General features: G+C 38.5%; 2 protein-coding genes across 2 annotated transcripts; one reads left to right on the top strand and one right to left on the bottom strand.

Annotated features, from left to right (window-relative positions):
• Window positions 1-23: 23 nt before the first annotated feature.
• On the bottom strand, window positions 24-13,003 carry lnpk (lunapark, ER junction formation factor). The gene is made up of 15 exons (XM_083897334.1): window positions 12,878-13,003; window positions 11,142-11,182; window positions 10,441-10,482; window positions 10,208-10,258; window positions 9,995-10,131; window positions 9,786-9,844; window positions 9,423-9,463; window positions 9,136-9,219; window positions 8,966-9,017; window positions 8,630-8,815; window positions 8,096-8,188; window positions 7,882-7,987; window positions 4,199-4,269; window positions 3,426-3,593; window positions 24-220 (listed from the first exon to the last, which is right to left on the bottom strand). The coding sequence occupies exons 2-15, from the start codon at window positions 11,166-11,168 to the stop codon at window positions 33-35; spliced, it is 1,305 nt and encodes a 434-aa protein (XP_083753460.1). The 5' UTR covers window positions 11,169-11,182; window positions 12,878-13,003; the 3' UTR covers window positions 24-32.
• A 9,492-nt stretch (window positions 13,004-22,495) lies between these two features.
• On the top strand, window positions 22,496-25,249 carry LOC310934301 (homeobox protein Hox-D11b-like; the record flags this gene model as incomplete). Its single annotated transcript, XM_083897995.1, has 4 exons — window positions 22,496-22,690; window positions 22,742-23,264; window positions 24,396-24,541; window positions 25,160-25,249. 4 exons carry the CDS (start codon window positions 22,496-22,498, stop codon window positions 25,247-25,249), a joined length of 954 nt encoding a protein of 317 aa, XP_083754121.1.
• Window positions 25,250-26,723: the final 1,474 nt, after the last annotated feature.

Here is a 26,723-nt window from a genome sequence, read left to right as displayed (position 1 = left end):
ACATCCCTGGTCCTCTTCTGGATGTCCTGCAGCTATGCTGGCCGGGATTCCCTGCGTCTCTGTGCCACTTCCTCCTCTACCACCTCCTCTTCTTCTTCTTCCTCCTCTTCCTCCTCCTGATTGAGCTCTTCCTCCTCCTGCGGATACAGCTGCTCCACTAACTGACTTTCATTCATTACTTCTTTAGTGGATTCTGCATCTTCTTCAATTTCTTTCTCATCTAAAGCAAAGAGATAGAAGACATTCGGAGAAGGTGAAAAAGAAAATGGAATTATCAATATTTAGAATACAATGAAATGATTGGTTGTTGGGAGTAAAAATCAGCAAGAAATCAACGAAAATGAGCAGCATTGGATGAAGAAGAACAGAAAATCTGCCACCACTGACGATACTGTTTCACATAGAGAATTTGAACTGATGGATGATTTTCAACATCAACATAGCCAGAGACACTGATGTTACACATATTGATTATATGAGTTGAAGTCAGAGCTGATTGTGCTGTACACACCCCTTCACCTTAGCCCAGTTTCCACCAAGCAGTACAGTTCCATTTAAATTTGGTGCATCGCACAATTATGTGCGTTTCCATCGTCAAATGTTGAGGAGGGTACCAGAGTAAACAATCTCTAGCGTGCCACATTTTGGCATCCTTCCACTGGGGTACGAAACACACATTGCAGTCAGTTGATTTGTTAGCAGAGAATCATCACAGAACATCAGTCGTGTCTTTCTTCCCAGCCTGCAGTCTTTCCTCAAACAAAGCTCGTCTTCTTGTGATAAACAGCCACTTGCCAAGAAGAAACAACACAGAATGCTGACTGACTGTCCTCCATTGTTGCTCTTTGTTTTTGTCAGATTTCCCTTCTTTGTGGAATTTGTTGGCAAGCTGCACTGTCTCGAGCTGTTATGAAGCTACTTAATTTACTTATCCTGCCCACAGAGCCCACAGTGGAAGCACAAGCCAGATCAGGGTGTACAGTTCCAAACCACTCAGTGGTTAGCTAGTTTCTTGGTGGAAATGAGACTCTGGATCCCAGATCGGGAGAAGGATAAAGAGATTTTAACGACTTAATCTATTCCATATTAAGTGTCACTAGCTTATGAATTTTAGCCTTTTTATTTTGCCATTATACAGTCTTTTCTGACTGGAAACTGATGTCTGTTCCATTTTCTAAAACACTCACTCCCTCACACCAAAGTCCATAGAGAAAATTAGCATTGTTAGATTGTGGGGGGCATAGCAGCTGCTAGTCTACTGCCTGGTTAGTTGTGTTGGTAATGAAAGTGAGTGTTTTATGAAGCAACACAAACTTAATTTTCCTGTTAGAAGAGGCTGTCAAAATAAGATGCTTTACACTTAGTATGTAATTTCATTAGGGAAGCCTTTTGTGAGTGGCTAAAATCTAAATGTTTTCCTGTGTCCCCGTAAATAGATGGTTTTCAGTTGAAGCCAGTCTGCTGGGATATTGCACAGTGCAGTCAGCACTGGCTGTGTGTCAGTTACTCATTCTACTGATCGATCACCTTAAGTGATTGAAAGAAAAGTCTGAGTCAAATGAAACAGATATGAATGTTTTGTAGTAAAATTACAATATATGTAACTTTGTGAACTGACGTTTAGATGTGAAAACAATCAGTGCCTTAGCACAGACAGTGCACATGATACTATAACTAAAGCTGGGACTAGTGAGTAAAAAAGTGCTAAACAGTGTGAAGTATGAGACAAACAATTGTGTTCATAATAATAAAATTACTCAAGCTCCCCTTGAGAAATAGATCCCATCTGAACAAGGGGGGTTCAATGTCCAGACTTAAAATTGCAAATATTTGACTCTCTTGTGTCTTTTCTTTCTTTGCTTTTTTCTTTTTGACTCAACCATATGCAACAAAAAAATAAAAATCAGACAATTAAAACCATGTTAGGTTTGTTGAAAAAAGGGTTAGGATTATATAAGGCAGGAAGATCTAAATATGTTGTTCAAATTAATGTGTTTTTATGGCATTTGGCACTCAAGGCAACTCGGACAATAGGAGATCAGTTGTCAACAGAAACATGAAACTTTCAAGAGAAAAGAAAGGAATTTTGATTTTCAATCATTGTCATTTCATTAAATTGTTAGAAAATACAACCAGTTCCCATGGTTGCTTTAGTGTGATTAATGAAAGCGATTTGGGTGGAGTTACATGCCAGCATTCTACAATATAATGGACTCTACAGTGAATAAAATTGACCCATTCAAGAGAAATCAAATTGATTAAATCAGTTCTAATTTATCCAGATCAGACATTGCACAAAGAGGAGGGTCTGGGGAACCTGGACTCTGCAGAGGTCGGGTCTGGGGGTTCTTTGGACTCTGCTGGATCTGGAAAGTGGAGAAGCTGTGGACCAGATTCCATGGAGCTGGAGCCTTGGCTAGAGGCAAGACCACACAGTTACACCTCTACTGGTCTCTGTGATGCTACACTAGAAATGAGCAGTGGAACTTTGATGAAAGAGGAATTTCACCAACAGACGCTGTTGAGGGAACTAAAAACATGCTCAGATGCTGTTGCTTCTACTTCTACTTCTACACTGGGGTTGCAATAATTCATTGATGAATCAATTGTTAATCAATTGCTAAATTAATCATCAACTAATAATCAATTATTCAAGATAATCCTCAGATTAATCGATTATAAAATCGTTAGTTGCAACCCTACTTCAAACCAAGAAATCTTTTGGAACTCAATTTCCAAATTATATCATCTAATTACTACATCTATATTTACCAATGATTTTAATGTCAACAGGGAATTAATGTTTTCATTTCCTTCCAACTATTTTGGTGACAGGATATGACTTTTCAACCGTTTCACTTGGTTAAAAAGGTTTTTCTTATTAAAAAAAAAATTATGAGGACAATAGAGAAGGTCACTCCCATCATAAACTCCCTTACAGTTGTATTTTACAAATTCCTCCAAAATCCTGTTTTCTTAATCAGGAATTGCTTCTTGAAGCAACAGTGTTTTTTATATTTTGAAAATGACAGTTCCTCTGCTGGCTCTTTTTCATAAAAGACAAAGGGATAAATGTTGGCATCATTTAAGCTGAGAAACTAATCAAACAAATGAGATGGTTAAGTGAAGCACTGTACTAAGAAGCAATTTATCCTGAGCGGTTAGGACATGAAGTGAGTGAAAAAGATCATCAAAACTGGAGAAGTATGTGGCAGGTCTCTCTCTCAAGTGTGTAATACAAATGTTCAGGTCTTAATTCTGTCCCAACACTGACAATTCTGTGATTCATCACTACCAATTTATTGTCCTCTGTTTTCAGATATTTATTTTTTACTCGAATAATGTCAGATTTGTAGTCTATTAATCAATTCTAAGTTTTAAGACAAGAGTTTTGGTTTGCTGCTTGTGTATGTGCTTGTCTGTACCTCCAGAGGGGGGCGCACTCTCTGTGTCTGCTACAGAACGTCTTCTTGGTCCAGGTGAATGCGATTCTGACCGAAGTCTCCTCTCAAAGCTGAACTCTGGAAGCCTTGGAGCCTGAGGACGCGTCTTCCTGGCCGGATTCAGGAAGTAGCAATACGCACAACGAAACGCTGGAGGAAGGACAGAGACAAACAATTGTGTGGAGTGATTATATGAATATATAAATGTTTGAATCCACTTTGCAGTATCAAGTTGCAATCTGTAGCTTTTGTTGTTGTATATATTATTCTGCCTCTGTTTGACCTTGTGAACAAAAACCATTAAATATTTAAATACTGCGTCCTTTATCTGAAAGCAGGCAAGCAATATCAGACCTGACTGAGGGAGCATTCTTGTGTATACACCAGCAAAACAGGGGCAGGACAAGAAGCATTAACTCCGTCAAAACTGCTGAATGACCAGATTTTTTGAGCAGTAGAATTCACTTCTGAATATTTTGGTGGGCACTTAAGTTCTGTCATATATCAACCTGTTTCAGTCGTCTGTCTCTACTAGTGCAGTGTTGCTGTTGCCTACATTCGTCTTGACATAAAACAAATCACTTCCTATGAAAAGTGCGAGAAAGCAGCAAGGCAGCACAAGATCTAAATGCCATATTGTGGAGCTAATAACCTTAATAATCATTGTATGAACTCAAGTGAATGGTGAAAGGTTTGAATGTAACAAGATGGAGAACAGCACTACAGTTTTTAATTCCAGTGAGTTTGTACCTTACCCAAGTATTCAAATTCTTCTTTCAGAGCCATGCCATTGTGAGAAAAACACTGTTGGCAGATTAATGCGTATCTGTAGGATAGAAAATGGGATGGAGGCAGAGAGACAATCTGATTCAAGAGTTATGCGACTTTTAAAAGGCTAGAGGGCTAAATTGCTATTGCTATCACTCCCCAATCCTATACACAGTGAAGGTTGACTTGGTCTGACAATTTCTGAACATCACACAAGACACAACCAATAAATGTCTATACCAGTCCACAAAGTACTTTACATCTTAAGTAGAAGTCCTCTGCCAATCAATCAAGCTGCATGAAATCTCCCCTTTTGTACCTGAATAATAGCATTGAATAAAGGCCACAAAGGGCTTTTGCAGAAATTATAATAGAACATAGAAGTTGACCCTTAACCTTTTGGACTTAAACCATCATGACTTCATAACTATATTAAATGTATCTAGCAGGGGTGTGATTGGCAAAGGACAAAAAAAAGGAAAATATAGGGTGCACGTGACTGCATTTTATCGTTTTCAAAAATGTAAATAAAGTGCAGTAGCCTACATGGAAGAGAGTTAAACCATGTTAAAAAAATGTTCTTTCACTACTCACACTTTCATCTAGGGAGAGATGGCCTCAGTGCCACAATTTCCATCTTGAAGTGAAAGTGGTTGTCAAAGAAACACTGCTAGAGATGTCTTTTCAGTGTTTAATGAAATATACTGTTTAGTTCTAGAATCTGTCAATTATTTTCTCGATTAATCAAATATGTTTTTGTCCATAAAATACAGTTAAAATGTTGATCGGGATTTATCAAAACTGGAACCTAGTTTTTTTTTTTGTCAAATGGAGCAAAGAAACCAGACAATATTCACATTTAAGAAGCTAAAAAAATCACAAAGCTTGTATTGTTAAAAAAACAAACAAAAAAACCTCTCTAAAATCGATTAATTCATCGTTGCAGCCCTGCTGGTTACATAATGTTTCACGAATATAACATTATAACAAAGAAAATCATAAAAAATTATTTATTATATTGCTGGGCACTATACGGCACTAACGTTAACGCATGGCGCGTTTCCATGGCAACTGACCGGAAAAAGACGCATGTGACGTCATGTTTACGTGACTCCCGATTGTTAAAACAAGTCTCTAAAGTATGGAAGCAAATGTGTGCCATTATCCAAATTAAAATACATTAACAGAAATGCTTTTTCACTTTCAAAATGGAGCTGCATTTTGTGACTCATAAATAAAATGAATAATCAATATTTCAAAATGCATTTTCATTTTCAAATTCAAGACTGCTCATCCTGTGACTTAATTAAAATGATAAAGAAAATGACATTTAGGATTTAATTTTCAAAACATCCTCCAGCAAAAAGGTAACTAAATCCAATTTGAAATATAAAATTTGAACATTTAAATGCATTAACAGAAATGCTTTTTCATTTTCAAAATGCAGCTGCATTTTTTGACTCATAAATAAAATTAATAATCAATATTCCAAACTGCATTTTCCACTTCTAAACTGCTTATTCTGTGCCTTAAAGCGGACCTAGACAGGAAGTTCCAATTAACGCTGTTTTTTTTTTTAGGGCTGCCCTGTTTAAGAAGCCCTGAAGGTTCTAAACAAACTGTTCGGCCACTGCTGAGAACGCTGTGTTTTATTGTAATCTCTGGCTCAGCGAGATCCCTGAAAAAACCCGGTCCGGATACCTAAACACCGGTTCTCCGGAACAGCTGATGGTCCTGCTTCAGGCACTAGTCCGGGCACATCCGGTTGCGTACATTGAACCGCAGAAGAAGAATAACGTCCGTTGTGGAGGTGTTTCACGAGCGACAGTGTCTTCTGACTCTGGGTCTGACTCCGGGTCAAAGTCATAAAAGGGACTGCGGTGAGGAGTCGTGAAGAAGTTAATGTATGTAAGTAGACCTCCATAACTAACATATATGTGCAACAGGACCACTCTATGTGAGCTTTAATTAAAAGACAAAGGAAACAGAGAAATGCTTTTTCGTTTTCATGTTTGCCCCACAAAAAGTTTCATAATTCAAAATGAGTTCGCAATACGGATGGGCGCAGGAAAGTGACGTCACAGGCCCCTCCCCTTGTTCTGGCTCTTCTACAGACACCCACACAAACGAGTGGAGGACCATCGTGGACAGACTTCTCTGTTAAATATTGAAATGTCAGACATTTCCCTGGTAATTATCGGCGATTAACCTACGTTTTTAGGATTGTTAAAGTAGTTTTAACCGATCCACAGTTCGGCATTATTGTTTGGCTCGATCCTTGTGTCGGAGTTCTCAGGAGCGCAAACTCTGTGTGACACAAACACACACAGCTGCAGCGTCTATGCAGCCGGTCACAAACAGCGGTGCTGTCCCTAAACACACCAGACTCCTTAAATATTGAGATTTTAGACATTTCCCCCAGTAATTGTTGGACATTAACCCCTGTTTTTGGGATTGTTACGTTAGTTTTAACTGATCTACAGTTGTGTAAGACTTTTTTTTCTGTGACAGCACTCTGGTCAATCAGTCAGTCAGCAGTCTGTCGATGTCATGCATAGTACCTACTCAGCACCATAGATATGTAAAGGGTAGTAGTTTTGTGTCGGTCAGGAGTGATTAGTTCGAAAGTACGAATCATTTGAGTGAACAAACTGACTGGGATCAATTCATGAACTGATTCGTTCCTTTCTTAGTTCAGTTGAGCTCAGCAGCGATCGTGGCGGCTGGGAGTGGAACTGCCGCGTTCTGTGAATCACTTGTGAAGTCTCGCCGACGCCGTCACTCACTCGTGAATCTTCGGCAAACGATGCCAGTCAACGTGTGCCGAGTGGGGAGGGAGTGACTAGTAAGAAGAACTGTGTCTGCCGTGCTGCTGTGATTTGTTCGCGCTGTCAGTACACTGACTCAGTCATGTTTCACGAACGAACTGACACACAGAGAGCTGGAGAACTGTGGCTGAATCTCGTCCGCCCTGTCACTCACTCTATGACCTGCGGCGCGAACGTACTGCACTCAGGGAGGAGGTGAGTCACGTAGCAGGGCACTGGGCTCCTGCTTAGCACTGAACGATTCGTTGAAACTAATCTTTTGAACGAATCATTTTAATGAACTGATTCAAGTGATTCAGTACACTCAAATGAACTGCCGATCCCATCACTAAAGGGTAAATCATAAATATCAGTATCAAACATTTTCTTTATCATTTTAATTAAGTCACAAAATGAATAGTCTTGATGTTGAAAATGAAAATGCATTTTGAAATATTGATTATTATTTTTATTTATGAGTCACAAAATGCAGCTCCGTTTTGAAAATGAAAAAGCATTTCTGTTAATGCATTTTAATTTGGCTAATGGCACACATTTGCTTCCATACTAAAGTAGTGCTAAACTTTAAAAACAGAGGCACACATACGCAGTACACAGGTACGCTGGTTATTTGTAGCGCTGCTCTTTTCCTTTAATAAACAGACCGCTCCAGATCCAGGTGCGCTAAACGACACTCCGGTGCCACGGCACGAAAAACTAATTTTTACAATCTTTTAACCCCGTTGCATGATTCACGTGAGGCTCATTTTCAGGCTGAAAAAAACGGAATTCCTTTTATAAACAGAAAAATCACACCCCTGATCTATTATTGTGGGCATAGACCGCACAAAAAGGGTCTTTACCTGTTCTGCGGTCCGTCCCCTACCAAGTACTCAATGACTCGATCTACAGCTCCTCTGTCTCTGGGGAGAATAGGTCTTGCTAATGGAGGACCTGGAGGATGCATGCCTGCAGAAACAGTCCAAACAGTGAGAAACTACAACCTCTGAATAGATTTACTGTTTTAAACCAAGCATCCTGATCATTTATGCTGACTGTTGTAACTTTACAACTTACCCATTCCTGGTATTGGAGAGCAGTGGATCCTGGGAACTGCCCCTTGTAGAACTGAAGGAGACAGTGCAGCTCTCTCGGGAGGTCCTCCTGGTGCTGAGAGAGGGAGAGGTTCTGTAAGGACAGCAACTTGTGATAAAGACATACTAATGCCTAAAGAAGTCAAGGGTACCACCACGTCCACTCACATGCTGTGAATTCACCAGAATTGCACAGACTTGGTACTAGAGAGTGACAGTCTTCAGTTAAAACAATTTGCTCTTGTCTCTAGAGAAGTCCAGGGATGTCGTTCATGTGCGACAGCAGCTTGATATTTTACTTTTTAACTTTATAAATCCATGTGGGGATATTTGTCCTCAGATTTTTTTTTTTTACTGACAGACACGAGGACCACCTGGAGAAGGAATGAGGATTGAGTACCTTGCTCAGGGTTGCAAACAACAAACCTCCAGTGACTCCACTTGGACATGGGCTGCCCACTTGTTACATTTACTGGAAAATATACTTCATGGTAAATGTCTCTGCGTCTCCCCTTACCCACAGGTGTGCTCCCTGGTCCTAATGGGGTCCTTGCTACAGGTCCTGGAGTCATTGCCATGGCAACTGTTGCACCCATTGGTGTAGCCATTGGTGTAACCATTGTTGCAGCCATTGGTGTACCTATTGGTGTAGCCATTGGTGTACCCATTGGCATGGGTCTAATTGCAACCCTTTGTCTGAGCTCTGCATAGAGGAGAGATAATCATTACAGGATTGATATTTTACAGATGCAGACCTCAGTGTAGCTCAAGGGGGAAACTCTGGCCCATTCAACACAACCAAGCTATCATTAAATTATGAATGTGTATGTCCACAATATGATGTGTGTCATACCTTGTCCTGCCCTGGGAAGCATCTGAGGAAGCACTGGGGTCAACTCCAGCTCCTACAAAACAACAGCAAACATAACTCAGATAAACCACAGATGGGTTAAACACACAACTGTTACAACATAAAGATACAGCTGTTACAAACACTACACTAAAGTACACAACAGCACTCACAGCCCTCCTCCTAGATTCAGGATCAAAGCGCTCCAGAATGAGTTTGGCATTTTTATATGTCTCCGTCTCCATGACTTCTTCCAGCTGCAAACACAAACCAGAAAAACTTAAGTTATAATATGCCAAATGAGTTGTGGTCACTTTGTTAAGACTCAAAGCAGGACTGGTAACATGGAAGAACATGTTAATTAATCTGGCATTAATACATTGTGAATGTTAAGTCAGGACATTAATAGCAAGTCACAATAATGACTCTGAATTGAAACAGTGACAAATTGAAAGCTTACAATCTTTCTCTTGAAATCCTTCAAATCTTCTAGTTTATCATCTGAAAAACAGAAACATGAACTTTAGTCATCTCAGTTTATCCTGAATCAATCCCTGAAAATCTATTTTGACATACATATTCAAAAGGTGGTGTACACATACCATCAAGGTATATTTGAGATATTCTATTTTTATAGTGCTGATTAATTTGATTACAGCTGATTGCCTCTTAAAGATAAGTTTAGAAAAAATACTGTTAAACATGAGACAACAAACAGTACTACTGTAACAAATACAATACATAAATAAAAAAAAAACCCAGTTTGTCATTTGGCAACTTCAACAATAAAGGTTTAAAAAAATATCTTAAATTGTCAACTTACTGTTTCTCTCTGTGCGTTTGTAAAAGAGGAAAATCAGTATTTTTCTGACAAACCACACCCTGGTGACAGAAAAGAAAAAGAAGCCAAGTGAAAATGGTTTCACAAACATAATCAAATAAAATGCAAAAACACCAAACAGAGAAATACATCAGAGTGACGCACTTTGTACAAGATTGAGAAGGATCTTAGCAAACAACTTAGGCACTCACAGCACAGGGTATATGAAGAAAGGCAGCGCCATGGCCAGTCTGTGCAACCATTGCTCAGGCAGGTAGAGGCAGTAAACAATCAGAGAGGTCAGGAGGTAAAGGACTGACGAGTAAAGAAGCAACCGACCGACCCACAGCTGCAGACAGAGTTCCAAAATTACAGTGATGAAGATGAAACGACAATGCATTGTTGTTGATGTTTGGCAACTTCACCTTTCGCAGACGTTGGTTTTTGGCTCTGAACTCTTCCAGGTCTTTAATCTCCTACAGGGGAACCAAGGAGGTCAAAGTCAAAGACTATTTAAACAGTGCAGGGTTTTCAAATGATCAGACGGGTAGAGTTAATCAACTACTGGTTTCCAAGTTAATACAAGTAAATAAGTAAAATAACTACTTGTATGCATTAAAATTAACTGTGCTTAAAATATACAGTGTTTAACTAGTACCTTGTCCAGGATCTCCAGTTGCTCGACTGTGGTTGGCTTTCGCTTGATTGAGGATAAACATCAGTAAATCATTAGTTCATCAGAGAAATTAACACATAACTGATATCTCAGTAAACAGCCAGCCCTTGACTTGTGTGAACACATAAAGCAAAGCTAATCACAATTCTCTATATGTGTACCATGTACATCCCAGTCCGTATATACTTCCTTCACTCTTTCTGAAAAATTAAAACATAAAAAAGGTATACATGAGGGTTTATCTTTCTGCTGCTTTATCCCTCTCTATCCCTATTGTTGTCGTCAAATATAAACAATGTACAAATTCTTCTTTCAGTATAATTAAAGAAAAAAACGGCTAGCCTTTAAAAGGTGCAGCTGAACATCCCCCAACTCGACAACAACCATTTTCCCAGTGTGTTGGATTTTTATACACACTGGACCTTTAAAGCAAGGTCCAGTTTGTTTTTGTTGGTTAATATTTTTTATGCACTAATTATATAGTAAAAAAAAGTAAAATAAAGTAGGTGTAATTGCTGTTGTAAAATGTTTATTAAGATTTTATGAAAGCTATACCAACTTCACATAACTGCTGTATTATGGTTAATTGTAGCTTTAATTCTGTTTCATTTTGCAGTGTTAATGGCTCCATTCCTCTTATTTTTTCTTTTACATGCAACAAATCTTTTCAGTAATCCACATACCTTCCATCGAGATATCAGCGCCCCCATGATGGTAATTACAGCTGTGAACAAAAGGTCTGTGTTTAACGTGTTTGAAACAATCAAAGCACATAATCTTGTACTTATGGTGACATAATGTATACTACCACTAATACGTACTAGGGTATATGCTATGCATAGTCAAGTCTATCCCTTCTGTGACTTTGATCTACTTAAAAGCTGTTCAACAACTGTTTTATTGAGGACACATTTTGTCTATTTTTCATGACCCTGCTCAATCTACTTATCAGTAACATCTATAAACCTCCGTCTGCACCTGCTAAATCTTTTGTTTGCAGATATGTCACTAGAAATTCAATTAGGTTCAGAAATTATATTATTTTATAAGGTGACCTCTTTACTGGGCTGATATCTTTTAAAGACCTCTCTTATTATGATGACTCAGCTAATAAGAGTCTACCTGCGTTACACCAACAAGTCAATATCTACTCAACTGGATACTAGCATCACACCAAAGTACAATTTTACGAGTAAAAGTGTTGTGATCATGCAATTGTACACTGCATCTGGAAAATGTAATGACACAAATTATCAGGTATGTTAATTAAAATGAAGCAATGATAGAAAATAAACTGGTCAATTTAATAACAACCTACTCTACGTCAAGTGAGACAGGTTTCATGTTAATCCTAATTAACATGTATGGGGCTTTTTAGATTCTGATCTTACAGATGTTCTTAATGAACAGGCTCTGCTAAAATCCATCAAAGTCAACGGAATATGTCAATCATGATACCGTCTGACCTCCAAAGTATATTTAGACACAGAGATAATGTAATGGCCATATTTACAGTTATTGCATGTAATTATATCCAGTTATCATAACGTGAAAATATTGTTAAAGTCATAATAAGCAACGTTTTTGAATGTCATGCAAGAATCAACCCAAAATACACTAAATTTAGAATGACATTTTTTAAATTTACCTCAGCTGACTAGAGATATGTTAGATGAGGCATCTGATTACTGCTGAGTCTTCGTTAATTTTGAATTACGGATTTATTCCTTGACAACACAATGTTGGTTAAATCAGTGTTGCCGAATCCTGGTCCTCAGGCACCCGGTCCTGCATGTTTTAAGTTGTTTCCCTGCTCCAACACACCCGATTCAAATGAGTGGGTTGTCAGGCTTTTTGCAGAACTTGATGACGAACTGACTAGTTGCAGGGCAGCGGTCCCCGAGGACCAGGATTGGGAAACACCGAGTTAAATAATTGCATTTGTAAGTGAAAGAGGAATACGGTGTATGTTTATGGTCTCAGGATAGACGCCCATGATATGAAAAAAAATATTACGGATTCCAGAAAAGTAAAGACTTTTCTGTTTAGCTTTGTCATAATAAATTAGATAATTGAATGGTGACATATTACAACATATATATGTTAATAGCCTATGAAGCTAACGTTAGCTTCCCTACCAAATCACTACACACTACACCGCTGCAAGCGAACAAAGGTGAAAGAAATACGATGCTAGACAGAACAGCTTGTATTTAGCTGAATTTAAACATGCCAAATGCATATGTGAAGTTAAACAAACCACGCTATTAGTGGTTGTTAACTGACATCCAATGAGCTACTCCAGCACACGAAAGACTAGCTAGGACAGACGTCAACAACAGACCCATACACTCTCGTTAATATTAGTTATCTCCGTTTAACTTTTGTAGCATTAGCATACGATGAAATAAATACTTACACCGTGCTGTGTTTGTGTGTCTCTGTTCAGCCTGACCGACGCTGAAAGAAGCTAACAGCAGACTTTTAATCTACACTGACATCTATACTTCTCCACTACATGTACTGGAGCAGAGCTTGGCGCGACGTTAACACGTAACGGACGTACCGTGGACGTAGCGATGACGTAAGCAGGGGCAAAGGTGAACGAATTTTCCCAGAGTCCTCCGCGTTGTAGTCTTTTTACAGTCAATATTTCACAAACTACTCTTCATCTCATTAAATAAATAAATGAAATTGCATGTCAAAATAACTTGTATTTGCAAACGTTTTAAGTTACTTCAGTAATTTTGATAAAAAAAGGCAACAATATTTAACTTGTAATTGTAAAAGTAAATACGCGATGCTGAAAACTCAAACTAATGAAATCACAATGGCCACGATAACAAAAAGAATGCGTATTGCAAAATAATAGACTGAACAAAGACTGAATAGTTAAAATCCATGTTGTGATTTTGAATCATTAAAATGTAAACATCAGTTGCTATGCACAGCTCAAATATTATTATTATCCATCAAAGGAAGAATAGAGCTAAATAACACACACATACATGTATATGTAATTTTAAAATAATTTAGACGTATGAAAAATATGTAAACGTGTGTGTGTAGGTTCATGCTTTTTACATTTCAACATTTGACCGCTAGATGTCGCAATTTCACTATTTAACATGGCTTTGCTTCATTTACTGCTGAGCTCAAAGGAACTATGAGCGGAGTCACGGGGTAGAGCACAATGTATTGTATGCATACATTATATGTATATATATATACATATATGTATACGTATATATATATATATTTATATATATACACATATATATATACACACATATATATATATATATATATATATATATATATATATATATATATATATATATATATATATATATATATATATATATATATTTCTGATCAGGCGTTTTCGAGTCTTTTATAGAACCATTAGACTAATCTCAATCAGTGTTATCACTTAAAACAGTATTTGCTTTCCAGGATGTGCGTTCTCAGGCAATAATGGACATGTTCTCGTCTATACATGTATAACTTCAGCCCTTTAGAGCAAATTTACAATTTGAGTTATTTTTACTTTCATTGGACTGAAGTGAATAATTTTTTACCAGCAAATTAGAATGTCACACATGCACCTAAGCAACGCGGTGCCCCTGCAGCTCCTCAAAACCTCAAATGAGTGGTTCCAGTGTTATCACATCATAGAAAATGTTGTAATGTTGTGGCATCTCAGGAATATTCAACAGCATATTCTCAACTCCCATTTGAGCTGTTTCAGATTAGGCTGCAGTGTGCAGAGAGCTGGCCTTCAGCTTTAATGCGCACAGCTTCCTCTAGAGTTTGAAGAGTTATGAGCCTAATAAAACTCTCTCTCTCTCTCTGTGTGTGTCTGTCTCTCTCTCTCTCTCTCTCTGACACAATCACACACTCTGCAGACACGATCTGTTGTTGATGTATATATTATAGCTGGTGAGTATAATCCAGATGCTGATGTTATTTCCGATTCATTAACCCGTAATAAATTAATCACTCTCTGAATGAACAGCAGGGATTTTTCCTCATATACTGTTCCTCAAGAAGCAAAGTACACACACACGCACACACACACACACACACACACACACACACACACACACACACACACACACACACACACACACACACACACACACGTGTGAACACGTGTCTAAGTGTGTGTGCGTGTATCTGTTTGTGTCTTAGGCTTGCGTTTACATGCGTGCGTGCGTGTGTGTGTGTGTGTGTGTTGCTATCACACATCAGTCTATCTATAACAAAAGAAAATAAGAAAAAATATTGACAAATAGAGATGATCACCTGCATGAATGCGTGCAATAATGTATTGCTTTTGAACTTAAACGCGATAAGACTATATGCTATGAGATGATCGCATGTTCTTGTATAAAAACGACGAGTCTCATTCATTAGACTCATTAAACTCACATTAGTTTGCTGATACACAGCTTTCATGAGCCCCACACTGCGCTGATCAGATCTAAAATGAGACATATGACTGTATTTACTGCAGGGTTTATTTCTCAGTGTGGGGAAATGTGGGGTAAATGGATGATAGGGATGATAGGAATTAAATCCAACAGTAAAGCTGCGCAAAAGTCCCAATAACAGTCTCGTTGTTGCGATAAACCCACAGATACACTAAATCTTAATACAATCTCGATTTCTTGGTTGGGTTTCATGCGCGCGCTTACTATAACATCTCATTTATATGAATACAACTGAGGTGATGTTGTGGTGCATATAAGGAACAGTTACTAAATATATCTGTGCCCAGTGAAACCACATTGGTGTTTGCGGTGAGAGTGAACGGCCTTCAAGCCACCATTTGTTGGCTGGACCTCACATAGACGACACATGGGTAGACACACACACATTTATTGGACTTGACAGAGACACCTGCTTTAGGACGGATGTCCATGTGGACTCGCAGCCATGCTGGACATGTTGCTGCTCGGCCTTTCATTCATCTCACAAGGTAAACCTCCGTTCCTCTGCTTATTATTAATGTACTGTATACACTTCCGCACGCATTATTCACATTTTCCAGTTCTTATCTTCCTTTGCTCTGCCTTGTTTCAATCATCTTAAGATCCCAAAAGCTTTTTGTTTTTAATTGAATTGTTACTTTTTGTCCTTGTGGGGAACGCAGCTAAACACATTGACGTCATGTTTTGTTAAAATTGGTTCGTTTATTCGGTCAATTAAATAAATGAATTTTACAGCTGGAGGAACGAGCCCTAAAATAACCGTTAAACTTAACTTTTAATTTAGAACCTGCAGTTGTCTGCTTTGTCGACCTGTGTACAAAATTAAAACTATCGTCAGTGAACGAATGCAGTGAAATGGGACCAATTTGTGCTAAATTAATAATGGTTTTATAATCAAACAATAAAACGGTTCTTTGCAGGATTGGCCTAAAATAGTGTTTAGACTTTGGAGATGCCCCTGAATAAAGTGTAGGCCTTCCACCCCGCTATACTGCACCACTAACATTACGTCCACTGCAAATAATAATAGTAATAATATACTAATAATTATTGTCGTGTTGATTATTTCAGATTCAGGCTAAATGAACAAGGAGATCAATCATAAAAAAAAATCTGCTTAAAAACATTCCCTTTAGATTTCGATCATTAAGCGATATTAACTGCAGGCTGTCCCCGCGTGACTTAAGTATAATATAATAATATTTGATAATTAAAAGAAAAAAAAAGAGAAAAGGAAAAGTCTTTTCTTTTAAACTGCAGACTGTTTTTAATTTTAGTTTAGAAGCATTCTTTTAGATGTAGGCCGCAGCACTCACGAAAATACGCATGTGCGGTAGAGCAGGTTTACTGGAGACCATCACGTGTGTTGTGGGATGTTTAACATTACAGCTTTAGGTCCCAATTAAGAGCACAACATGTTCAGGATATCAAGATCAAAACCAGGCGGGAGACTTGTTTCAGTCTAAGTGAAGTAGGTGACCTTTCCATTAGGACAGTGCATATTTCATACATCCGTCCTCGCGCTGAGCAGTCCTTTAATTAGACATTAGACAGAATTATTTATTATATAATAAATGGGATAAATCCGCTTGTGCCGACCTGTGTTGAGTTTCCGCTGCTTCTTAAGACTTAGTCTGCCTATAGCGATGTACTAAATGCAGCTTTAATGCACATTTTAGGCCTATATAATCCATATGGTGCTAACAGTGATTTGGTTGCTTTACATTGCTCTCACATTACCCGCATTTATGAGATGTAACTAAAACCAAAACCAGTTCAGCCAATTTTGATCAAACAATGACATGTTTCTGCATTGTCTTATATATGTGTATTATATACCACATATTATGTGGTAAGGGAAGCATTCTTGAACAGCTGTGTTGTGAGAGACAGTGTCCAGTCCTGTCCTCACCTAAAAGGTGTGGAGACCATTTAAAAAAAAAAAAAAAAAAAAAGGCCACATCAGCCATCACTGCCACCACCTTCTCAGACATGGAGGTGTGAAGCGTCACAGCACACCAGACACTGTGGACTTTTCTATTGCAATATGGCACATCCGTATACACAGGCCAGCATACTGTTCAGCTGAAGAGACTCAGCAATGCTTTCTAAGTATTCAAGTATGACAGTGTGTGACTGACAGTGAGGCCAAATGACCAATGACAAGATGCTGAAGTTAAAGCAGCTAAATGGAATTCAGCCACACTTTTACTATTGACATCTGTGCTTTAACTACTGTAACAGAATGACTCCTGTTACAGAGGCCTATAAGTTGGCAGATACATTGGTCACATAATGTATATATAACAATACAGTCATGGAAAACTACCATGTATGCTGCAATGCGTGACAGAGGTGTGCAGGCATATAACAGCACATCAAAAGGATATTTTTTTCCCAACACATGTAAAATACATTTTTTTGTGAAATATGTTGAAAACTGAGGGGGGACGGTTTGGTATTCTACAACAAAAAGGAGACGAGATGAGATAATCCTATAATAATAATAATAATAATAATAGTAATAAATGCAACTAAAAATATATTCTCACATTAGCAAATGGAATTGTAACAATGAGAACAAGGAAAAGAAGATGTTATCATATAATGTGAATAAACTACAATTTATAAATCCACAATAGCTGTTGAAAAATGTAAGTATTATTATTATTATTATGATGAAAATACATGAAAGCACAGTAATGGTCATATTATAGAGGCACAGCTGGGATTTGTAAAAACAATGGAATTACAGAAAACTCGACAACATAACTGAACGGCGCAGTAAAACGGGAAGGGAAACAATAAAGTGAAGGGCGTCGTGCAAATGAAACTTTTAAGGAGGTTGTTAGACGCTGCAGTATAGCTGGCCGATCTCACACTGAGAGAGGCAGTTTCTTTAGATGAGGGGCCATAACTGAAAATGCACAGACACCCTATAGGATTTCACTTTTTAAATGGGACAGCTAGATGTTTTTGATCAGCCCGTGTAGAGGCCTGGCTGTGATGTGGGGTTAAATGCTCTTTCATATACCCAGGGGCCTGGCCATGGATGACTTTATTGGTGATTAATAAAACTTTAAAATGTATTCTAAACTTAATGGGCAGCCATTGTGCAGTGATGCTAAAACTAGAGCGGGATATGACAGGACCCACTACAGTTAACTGTCTGGCTGTAAGTTCTGGATATATGCTGCAAATATATGTGAGTCAGTGGGACTTTAGGCAGGTAAATAGAGAGTTGTCCAGGTGTGATGACATAAAATGTTTATGTCTTTTTATGTGTCATAAAAACTGGGCTGTTTTTTTGTTTTTTTTTTAATCTCTGCAATGTTTTCCTAGACAAAAACAACCTTGATATTTCTGATCTGTGGTTCAAAAGATCTATCAAAGGTTACTACCAGGTTCTTTGCCATGGACTTGACATTGCTGCTGAATTAGACAAAGGCATACATTTTTAGTTTGTGATGTTTCGGATCATATAGATCAGGGATAAACAGGGATGCATATTGTTCAGTTAGTGGTGTTAAATGAGTGTGAGTTGTTATACATGCAAGTAGCAGCATGTGCAGTGAGAATAAACATGGCTACAGAGTATATCCAATGCTAGCTCTTAAACATTTAAAAAAACAAACTTCCAGGTAAGAGGAGAACCACTGTTACGCCCCTCCTTTGGTTCATTTCATTAGTCTCTCACTAAGAATTGTGTTCTTCATAATGTCAAAGTCTCCTTTATGTGCATGCATCACTGAAGACACAGCAGAGTCCAGAGTATGCAGCCAGTGAAGTCATTTGTCACATGATGGAGACACTGTGTATCTAATAAAAAAACTACTCAGAATTGCTCTGTTCCTTAGCTTTGCTCTAAGTACAACCACACTCTCTATGTTATATGTTTGAAATAAATAACAACTTGGAAACAGGCTGAAAATTGTGCACGTCAGCCAGATCCAGTGCGGGACATTTCAGGGGAATGAATGCATGCAGCGTAAGAGGGAGGATGGGCACTTGTGTACTGTATATATTATGTGCTACTACATCACAGAGTTCCTGTAGTGACATGAGGGAAAGTAAAAGGTATTATTGGTTTCCCTGTAAGGGTAGGGGATATCCAGCAATGCTGTGGCAGGAGCTTTGATGTTAAGAAAGAAAATAGCTGAAAACAAAATGGCAGTACTTTCATTGGGATATAGCTTCATTTTGAAGTCAATAATTATTAAAATTGTCATTAAATATATTATTTTTGCAGTCAGGTATCATTAGCAGTCTTTTTTATCGTGCATTCCTGCAGCATGTTAAAAAGGAAACTATAACCTCAGTTAGCAGGTATAATTTCCTCTGGCATGAATAATTATGGCTTGTGAAGTACAGATGATTATTGATGATATTTATGGACTTTGCTGTGATGGTTGAGCCTAAAGCTCTATGCAGGAAAAGGGTGGGTTTTCCCTGTTTCCTCCTTTTGGCAGCAGCCTGACATTTGTCTATAAATTGCGACTCTAAGTATCAAATACATTGTCGTCATACTTATGTGTGTGTGTGTGTGTGCGCGAGAGTGTGTGTTTCTGGCATAAACTCTGACTTTGTCAGGACAAGTTGTCCTCAGGAACCAGAACCTGGGTCTAATGAGGGAGACCATTTCTGAGGAACTGCATGTTCAGGGCTAAGGTTTGAATTGTGGTTAGGTTAAGGTTGCAGATAATGCTTTGTTTAAATGAATGGAAGTCAGTGACCTAAGAAGAATAGTTGCACATAAATTTCTTTGTGTGTCGTAAACACCAACATTATCAGGATAGTATTCCTCATGGAGACCAAAACATGATCCTCGTGAAGCAGGACCTCATTTGTGAGGAATTTGGATTGGTCATGTTGTGTTTGGCTTTAAGCGGTTATGGTTAAGGTTAGGGATAAGGCTTTGTATATTGGCTGTGCAAATTAATGGAAGTCAATGAATTCAGTGTCCTCAGAAAATTGCTGCACAAACCTTTGTGTGTATGTGTGTATGTGTGTGTGTGTGTGTGTCTGTGTGTGTGCGCGCACAACCCAGTTGCTGTAGGACACATATTGCGATTGTTGAACGGTAGGGAAAATTGAAATTTTGTAAGGAGAAGAAAAGAAGCAGAAGAGATTGAAGATAACGGCAGTGATGCAAAATTACAAATTACTAATACAAAAAAAGAAAGAAAAATCCCCCACCAAGAACAACCAAACCTTATGTTTTTGCAAACCACATACTGAATGTGTGAACTTTCGTTTCTGGAGCAAACTTATCCTTATGAATGTCTTTTATATGTTTACATAGTACACACCGTGCTGCAGTTTATAATTAATGTTTTGTTTATGATTGATGTCTACATGATGAGGCAGCTTTGCTCAGACAGGAACTTGGCTGGTGGATAGTTTTGAATAACAACGTCAGTCTTTCTATTAGATTACCTATAAGTATATATGGTGATAGTGTTTCTAAGGCTTGTGGCATTTCTGGCATACAGGAAATGACAGTGATAGTGATGATGGCATTTTCCTCATAACTAATATGGGTAAGTATTGAAAAGTACTGAAAGCAGCTGGCGTATAGGAATCAAGATTCTCTTCAAATAAAAACACAATGTGTCACAGGTTTAAAAAGAAACAAAGAGATGTAATCATCACATTACAAGCAGTTAAAACAGGCTGTGTTGTAGCATGAAAAGGAGGATGAACCTGCAATGCTTGTGTCAACCTGGTTCCTAACTGTGGTCTGCTGCATGACATCACTACATATGTGGATATAACCATTTGCCAAAACTTCAAACATTTCTTCCTGCAAACGTAAATAGCAAACAATTATGGGAGACCAGGCACGCACATCCTCAAAGGCCTTGAACAACCTCCATGAGTCATTCCGTTCTGGTTCTGCAGCCACCTCAGTTCACACAACACTAATGATATCAGCAGCTGATTAAAGGGTGCGTCAGACTAATATATACAGCAAGTACATCAAAAGACAAAAAAAAAAAAACTCAAGGCATTAAAGAGTCACTGACCTTTCCAGCAGGGTAACACATGCATTTCTGCGAAACGCCATCATGATGAGTGAATGCATGACATGGGAAGTATCTTTTGATTTCACACTTATATGCATTGGGCAATAAATAACTGAAGAAAAAAATCCCCTTCAGCACGTGTTTTTTTTTTTCCTTTCCTTTTACAGAGCTCTTAAATAATGCACTTCATAAGAAAATGTCAGCGATGTAATCTGAGAAAGACTGGCTTGACTAATTCTGTTTCTACTGGTCAGCTACTTGTTTATTACAAGTGTTGGCTGTGCTACTGTTGCTACTACTATACTTACAAGACAGGATTAAATAATTACATTTTAAACACTGCATGGACAATCTTTCTATATTTATTGTTTATGAGACTGATCTGAAGACGACTTATAATGGTTTAAACACTTTGGCTTGTGTGTAGCACAGTTAGAGGATGGTCATTTTTTAATAAAAGAAGAAGCAAATCTGAGACAGTGCAGCACATTTAAGCTCAGTTGTTGAGATGTTCTCCTTTAAATGGTCTTGGCCATATAGAGACAAAGATGCGTCTTCCTAGAAGAAAAAAAAAAACCTTAACAATGCTTTTCTGGTCAGCCAAGGACGTTAAAGCTTACAGGCCTCCATCACCAACACTCTAATGGGCTTTCCAGCTTTTAGTATGACTTGTTTGTGTCCGCTTTCCTTTTAGGCTCTTGGAAATTAGCTTTGGAACACTGGGCTAAGCTTTTCTAAGCGTATCCATTAAATCTTATGGCATGTATACACACATGTAGTTCATCAATCAACATGCCAAAGGGATGTGTTTCTTTAGCACATGTACATAAACATCTGAAGATGACTGATTCCTACATTTCCCCTGCAAGCTTTAGTTGTTCATTTCATCTCCAGCTAATGTATTTGTATTTTTTTAAAAATGTTCTATGTATTGTATATTCATAGAAAACACAATACTTTCAGATGGTTTTGCATGTGTGTGTGTAAGAGAGAGTGCTTGTATGTGTATCTATGTGTGTGTGTGTGTGTGTGTGTGCTTGTCTTATAGGCTTGTGTCTGCATGCATGTGGTGTATATTTATAGGAGGTGTGTGTGCATGTGTGTGTGTGTGTGTGTGTAGCTTGGCACGGCTTATATTTGACATGGCCTGACTACAAAAACATGCAGCACAGCCTTTACGTCGAGTTAATTGTTCTCAGTAGACTCAGTTTGAGCAGGCACAAGGTCAAAGACAATGTTTTCCTCACTTAAAGGAAACTGAGAGCAGCTTCCACTGTGGTCGTGGGGGCCAATGAAGAAACGAGGTGCTAGGAGTTTTTGTAATTTTTTATTTATATCGCACATACATCTTAAACTTCCGGGGCTTCAGTGCAGAGCTAAGTTTACATGAAGTTTATAGGTTGATTTTATGACTGTGTGGGGTTCGCTGCCCCTCGTGTGGAAATAGATACACCAGGGTTAGACATCGTTTGGACACCGACCAAATAACAGCTTGTTAAATTTTTAAACTGTGTTATGTATTTACCGAGCTGCACTTTCCCGTCAAAGTCTGACTTTGGCTCCGTCGCGTCACCATTTTTACCGGAGTGTGGCAGCGCTTTGTTGGAGCACAATAACGCATCAGTGAGGAGACTATCGGAGTACCGGGGCTGCTGTTATCATGAGCCTCTGCAGCAGCAGCAGCAGCAGCAGCAGTATCCTCCTCCTCCTCCTCCTTTTCCTCCTGCTGCTGCTGCTGCGGCCAAGTGGACTTTCTACCAGTCCAACCGGCCCATCACCTCTCCACCGCCGCCCTGCTTCAACCTGTCTGCAGAAGCTGTTTATCACGAGTATCAGGGAATTCCATCTCCATCAGAAGCCATATTCACAGGCAGTAAGGACTGCTTTTTGAGTGGCGGGGCGGTCTACGGCGCCACTGCCCCCCGTTTTCACGCACAAGCGTTTGCCGGAGGTAACCCGCGCAGCTTCCACTGCAGATACGCGACCTACAACCCGGAGTCACATCTCTTCTTCCCGGCGGCAGGCCGAGGCGGCACAATCCTGCTGCCGGTTTTCGACACGTTTACCGACGACACGGACGAGCCAAGGAGTCCGAAAACGACAAACGCAGCAGGGGACCAACGTGAAAAAGAGGCGAACAATAGGACCGAATGTTTGAAATCCAGCAGCGGGGAAAGCGGCGAGGTGAGGCCGGTGTCGGAGTCACCGCTGGCGGGGAAGGAGGACGAGGAGGAGGAGGAGGAGGAGGAGGATGAGGCGCCGTCATCATCCAGCGGAACACAGAGTAAGTGGAAGTCATTGTTTTAATAAGAAAATACAAATTAGGAAAAATAGGATAACATTTGCACAAGTGATCTATGATAAATAACTGCAACAAAAATATTACATTCCTTTTTTTTTGTATCATTAAAGAAGTCCTAAACCCTGAGATTTAGGCCTAAACTGCAGGCTACGGTTTAACATATTTATATTTATTTCCAGTGACTCACTATTCTTTAGCCATTTGGTCTTCATGTTGGTCTCAATTAGATCAAGGTCATTCTCAAAAATAAAACCCATTAGAATGAGTTTACATCATCAAATAAAAAACAAAATATTTCCAGTGGCCCTTTTGCTTCTTCACTTAAAACCTGTGTGTGTTGAATTGCTTTAAAATATGCTTTTATTCAATCTAATATGATAAATATGCAATCAACGCATAGGAGCTGATGCATTTGCTCAAAATAAACTTGATTTAAAATAATTATATAGAATAATTTCCTTTTGGTTGTTTAATAATGTATTCTGCAAACCGATTGAACAATTGTACAGCTGCCATTTTGCTGGTAAATGTGTATATGATATTGTAATCCATTTAAGCAATAAAGTTACTTAAAATTCAACATTTTCTCCTTGTTTGTTTATTTGTTCTAATTTTATTTGCATGGCTGATGACGTATGAAGTCACAACCATGCCTGTGGGGCCATGTTTTTTTTTTCTCTGTAACTGAGGAAATGCTTGAAAATCAAAAGAAATGTATGAGGGGAAAAAAAGGCTACAATTAGCAGAGCGAGTGAGAACATTGTGTTTGCTGCATGATAACATGACATAACATAGAGATCTCAGTAGGTTTTTGAACTCACTGTTTCAACTTAGACCTTGACATTCACATTTTAATTAAAACTTTCAATCAATTCAATTGAATTCAACATTTTATTATGTTTTTTTTGTGGGTCAGTTTTACATTTGTTGCTAAGCTGTTGGATGTTTGGAAGACATGGGCCTCATCTGACCTTTTCTCCTAATGACTAGATTTTGTTATGTGCTAATTATATACTTGACCTTTTTATATCACATAAGTGTGAGTATAGTAATATTCTTCCATTTCAGATAATGACTGCATTGTTTTTCTTTGTTTTCTTTTTTTTTACTCAGCAGAGTCTTCACTAAAGAGGAAGAAACGTTGTCCTTACTCCAAGCAGCAGATCAGAGAGCTAGAGAGAGAGTTTCTCTTCAACATTTACATCAACAAAGACAGACGAATGCAGCTGTCCCGCCTTCTGTTCCTGACAGATCGGTGCGTGCATGTTGTAATATTATCAGGGTTTATGTTATGTTAGTGATACATGTTCACCAGGTGTTATTTAGGCCCTTTAAGCCTATGGCTGCAGTGAAGCACTCATTAAATTCTTATACACTGCAGCAGTGCCAAATGCAGCAGTCATAGCTTTCATGTGTGGTTTTATAAACAATTTAGGAAGATATTTTCCTTTTTTTTTTTATCTGTAAGGAGAAAATACAATGTTTACAAAGCTTAGACATATTCATCTTGGCAAAACTCAGATGAATTCAGTGGTATAATCAGTTATAGCTGCTGTAGTTAGACGATCAATCAAATAGGTGAACGCTATAAAATTACCATGCCATTTTCATGCAAAAGTCATTAAACATTTTGTGGCCCCGTCGCCCATAATGTGGCTTTTTCTGATTTTATGTGTTTGTTTGATTCATATCACCGTAAAGTCATCATTGGCTAGAAAATGAATTTAATTTTGTTTTCCCCATCAACAAATTTTTTCGCAATCCACAAAATCAATTCTGCATTTCTGTTTTTGTGTCCCTGCATGGCTCGTGTTGTCAAATGAACTGATCACAAATAATAGCACTTTCTTTTGTGTGCTGTGCCCTTTTAAAGACAGGTGAAAATCTGGTTCCAGAACAGAAGAATGAAAGAGAAGAAAATGAAACGAGAAAGACTGCAGTACTACACACAATACCACCTTTTCTGACGGATGGATGAGCACATTCCCAAAGTGACAACCCTGCAAACGTCGCTTCATTCCAGTCACATATGCAGGCTGATAGAGACATGAGGGGGAAACAAACAAACTGCTCCAGTACTCAAAATCTCAGGTTTAGACCCTGTTACTGCATCAGAAACCTTTTAAACAACCTTTTAAATGACCAGTCTCATACCTCTCTTGACAATTAATCAAGAAAGTGTTTAAAATTGGCCTTACTTGAACTCATCAAGTCATGCGGCTCACTGTGAAGATATGAATAGTCTCTCTGCCTTTGGCCGTTATGTTCTGTAAATACTGAGATGGGACCATCATTGTGTACATTCTTTGAGGATGTAAACAGGGAAACATCAAACGCAAATGTACAGTCGCCCCTTATATACATGTCAGTGGATATTTTGTTTATTTTTCACTGCTGCATCTATCTATCTATCTATCTATCTATCTATCTATCTATCTATCTATCTATCTATCTATCTATCTATCTATCTATCTATCTATCTATCTATCTATCTATCTATCTATCTATCTATCTATCTATCTATCTATCTATCTATCTTTCTATCTATCTATCTATCTATCTATCTATCTATCTATCTATCTATGCATCAAATATTTATTGTACTTCATAACACGATCACTTAAAAATGTACCTATTACAATGTTTGACAAGCTTATGTGTAATCCTAAATTAGGGGTAAAATCTTTGTAATTAATTATATCATCACATCAAGAAAGGCACAAATCAGTTTAGATGGTTTTCAAATTTGTGAAAAAAGGACATATCTAGACAAAAATGCACATGTACAGCTCATGAAAGTGTACCGTGCCATCTGAAGCCATATACAGGGTGATGTTAATATAGCAATAAAATGAAATGAATGTCATGTGTGATCACTTCCATGTGCAACCAAAAAACAGTACACCCAGAAGCGCATTTAAATAGACCTACATTTTAGATAGCCGTGGCCCAAAATCGTAAACACAACCGCACAAATGAAAAAGCAGGTTATTATGCCTTCTGGTTACTATGCTATAAAATGCTACAAAATGTAACGTTGCCACAGTAAAATATAGTGAGTGTCAAACTTGAGGCAAGAAATATACGGAAAAAGCAGAGAAAGGGTTCTCTGTGTTGTGGTCCCTCACGCTCTCTTTTTTTTCCTTTTCCACACTGGGATCTCGACCCAGACTTTGAACAACATGGGCCCAGACAGCAGAAACAGTGAGTCCAAGGCTGCTGGTGAACCTTGAACCGCAGTGTAACCACAACACACCACACCGTCACAACCACCATTTCCTCAATGACATTTATTGGGGCAATACAGACGGTCTGCTGTCCCTCGCTCCCTCTTTCTTTCTTTGTCTCACACATTCACCCAAGTCCTCTGTGTGTGTGAGTGGGACAGTGCACGAGTGTGTGTGTCTGTGTGCGTGTGACGTCAAGAAAGACGGGGAGATG

Source organism: Microchirus variegatus, assembly GCF_963457635.1.
Source record: "Microchirus variegatus genome assembly, chromosome: 11".
Taxonomy (NCBI): domain Eukaryota; kingdom Metazoa; phylum Chordata; class Actinopteri; order Pleuronectiformes; family Soleidae; genus Microchirus; species Microchirus variegatus.
Note: the sequence above shows the minus strand (reverse complement) of the source record. Positions and strands in the feature narration are given on the sequence as shown.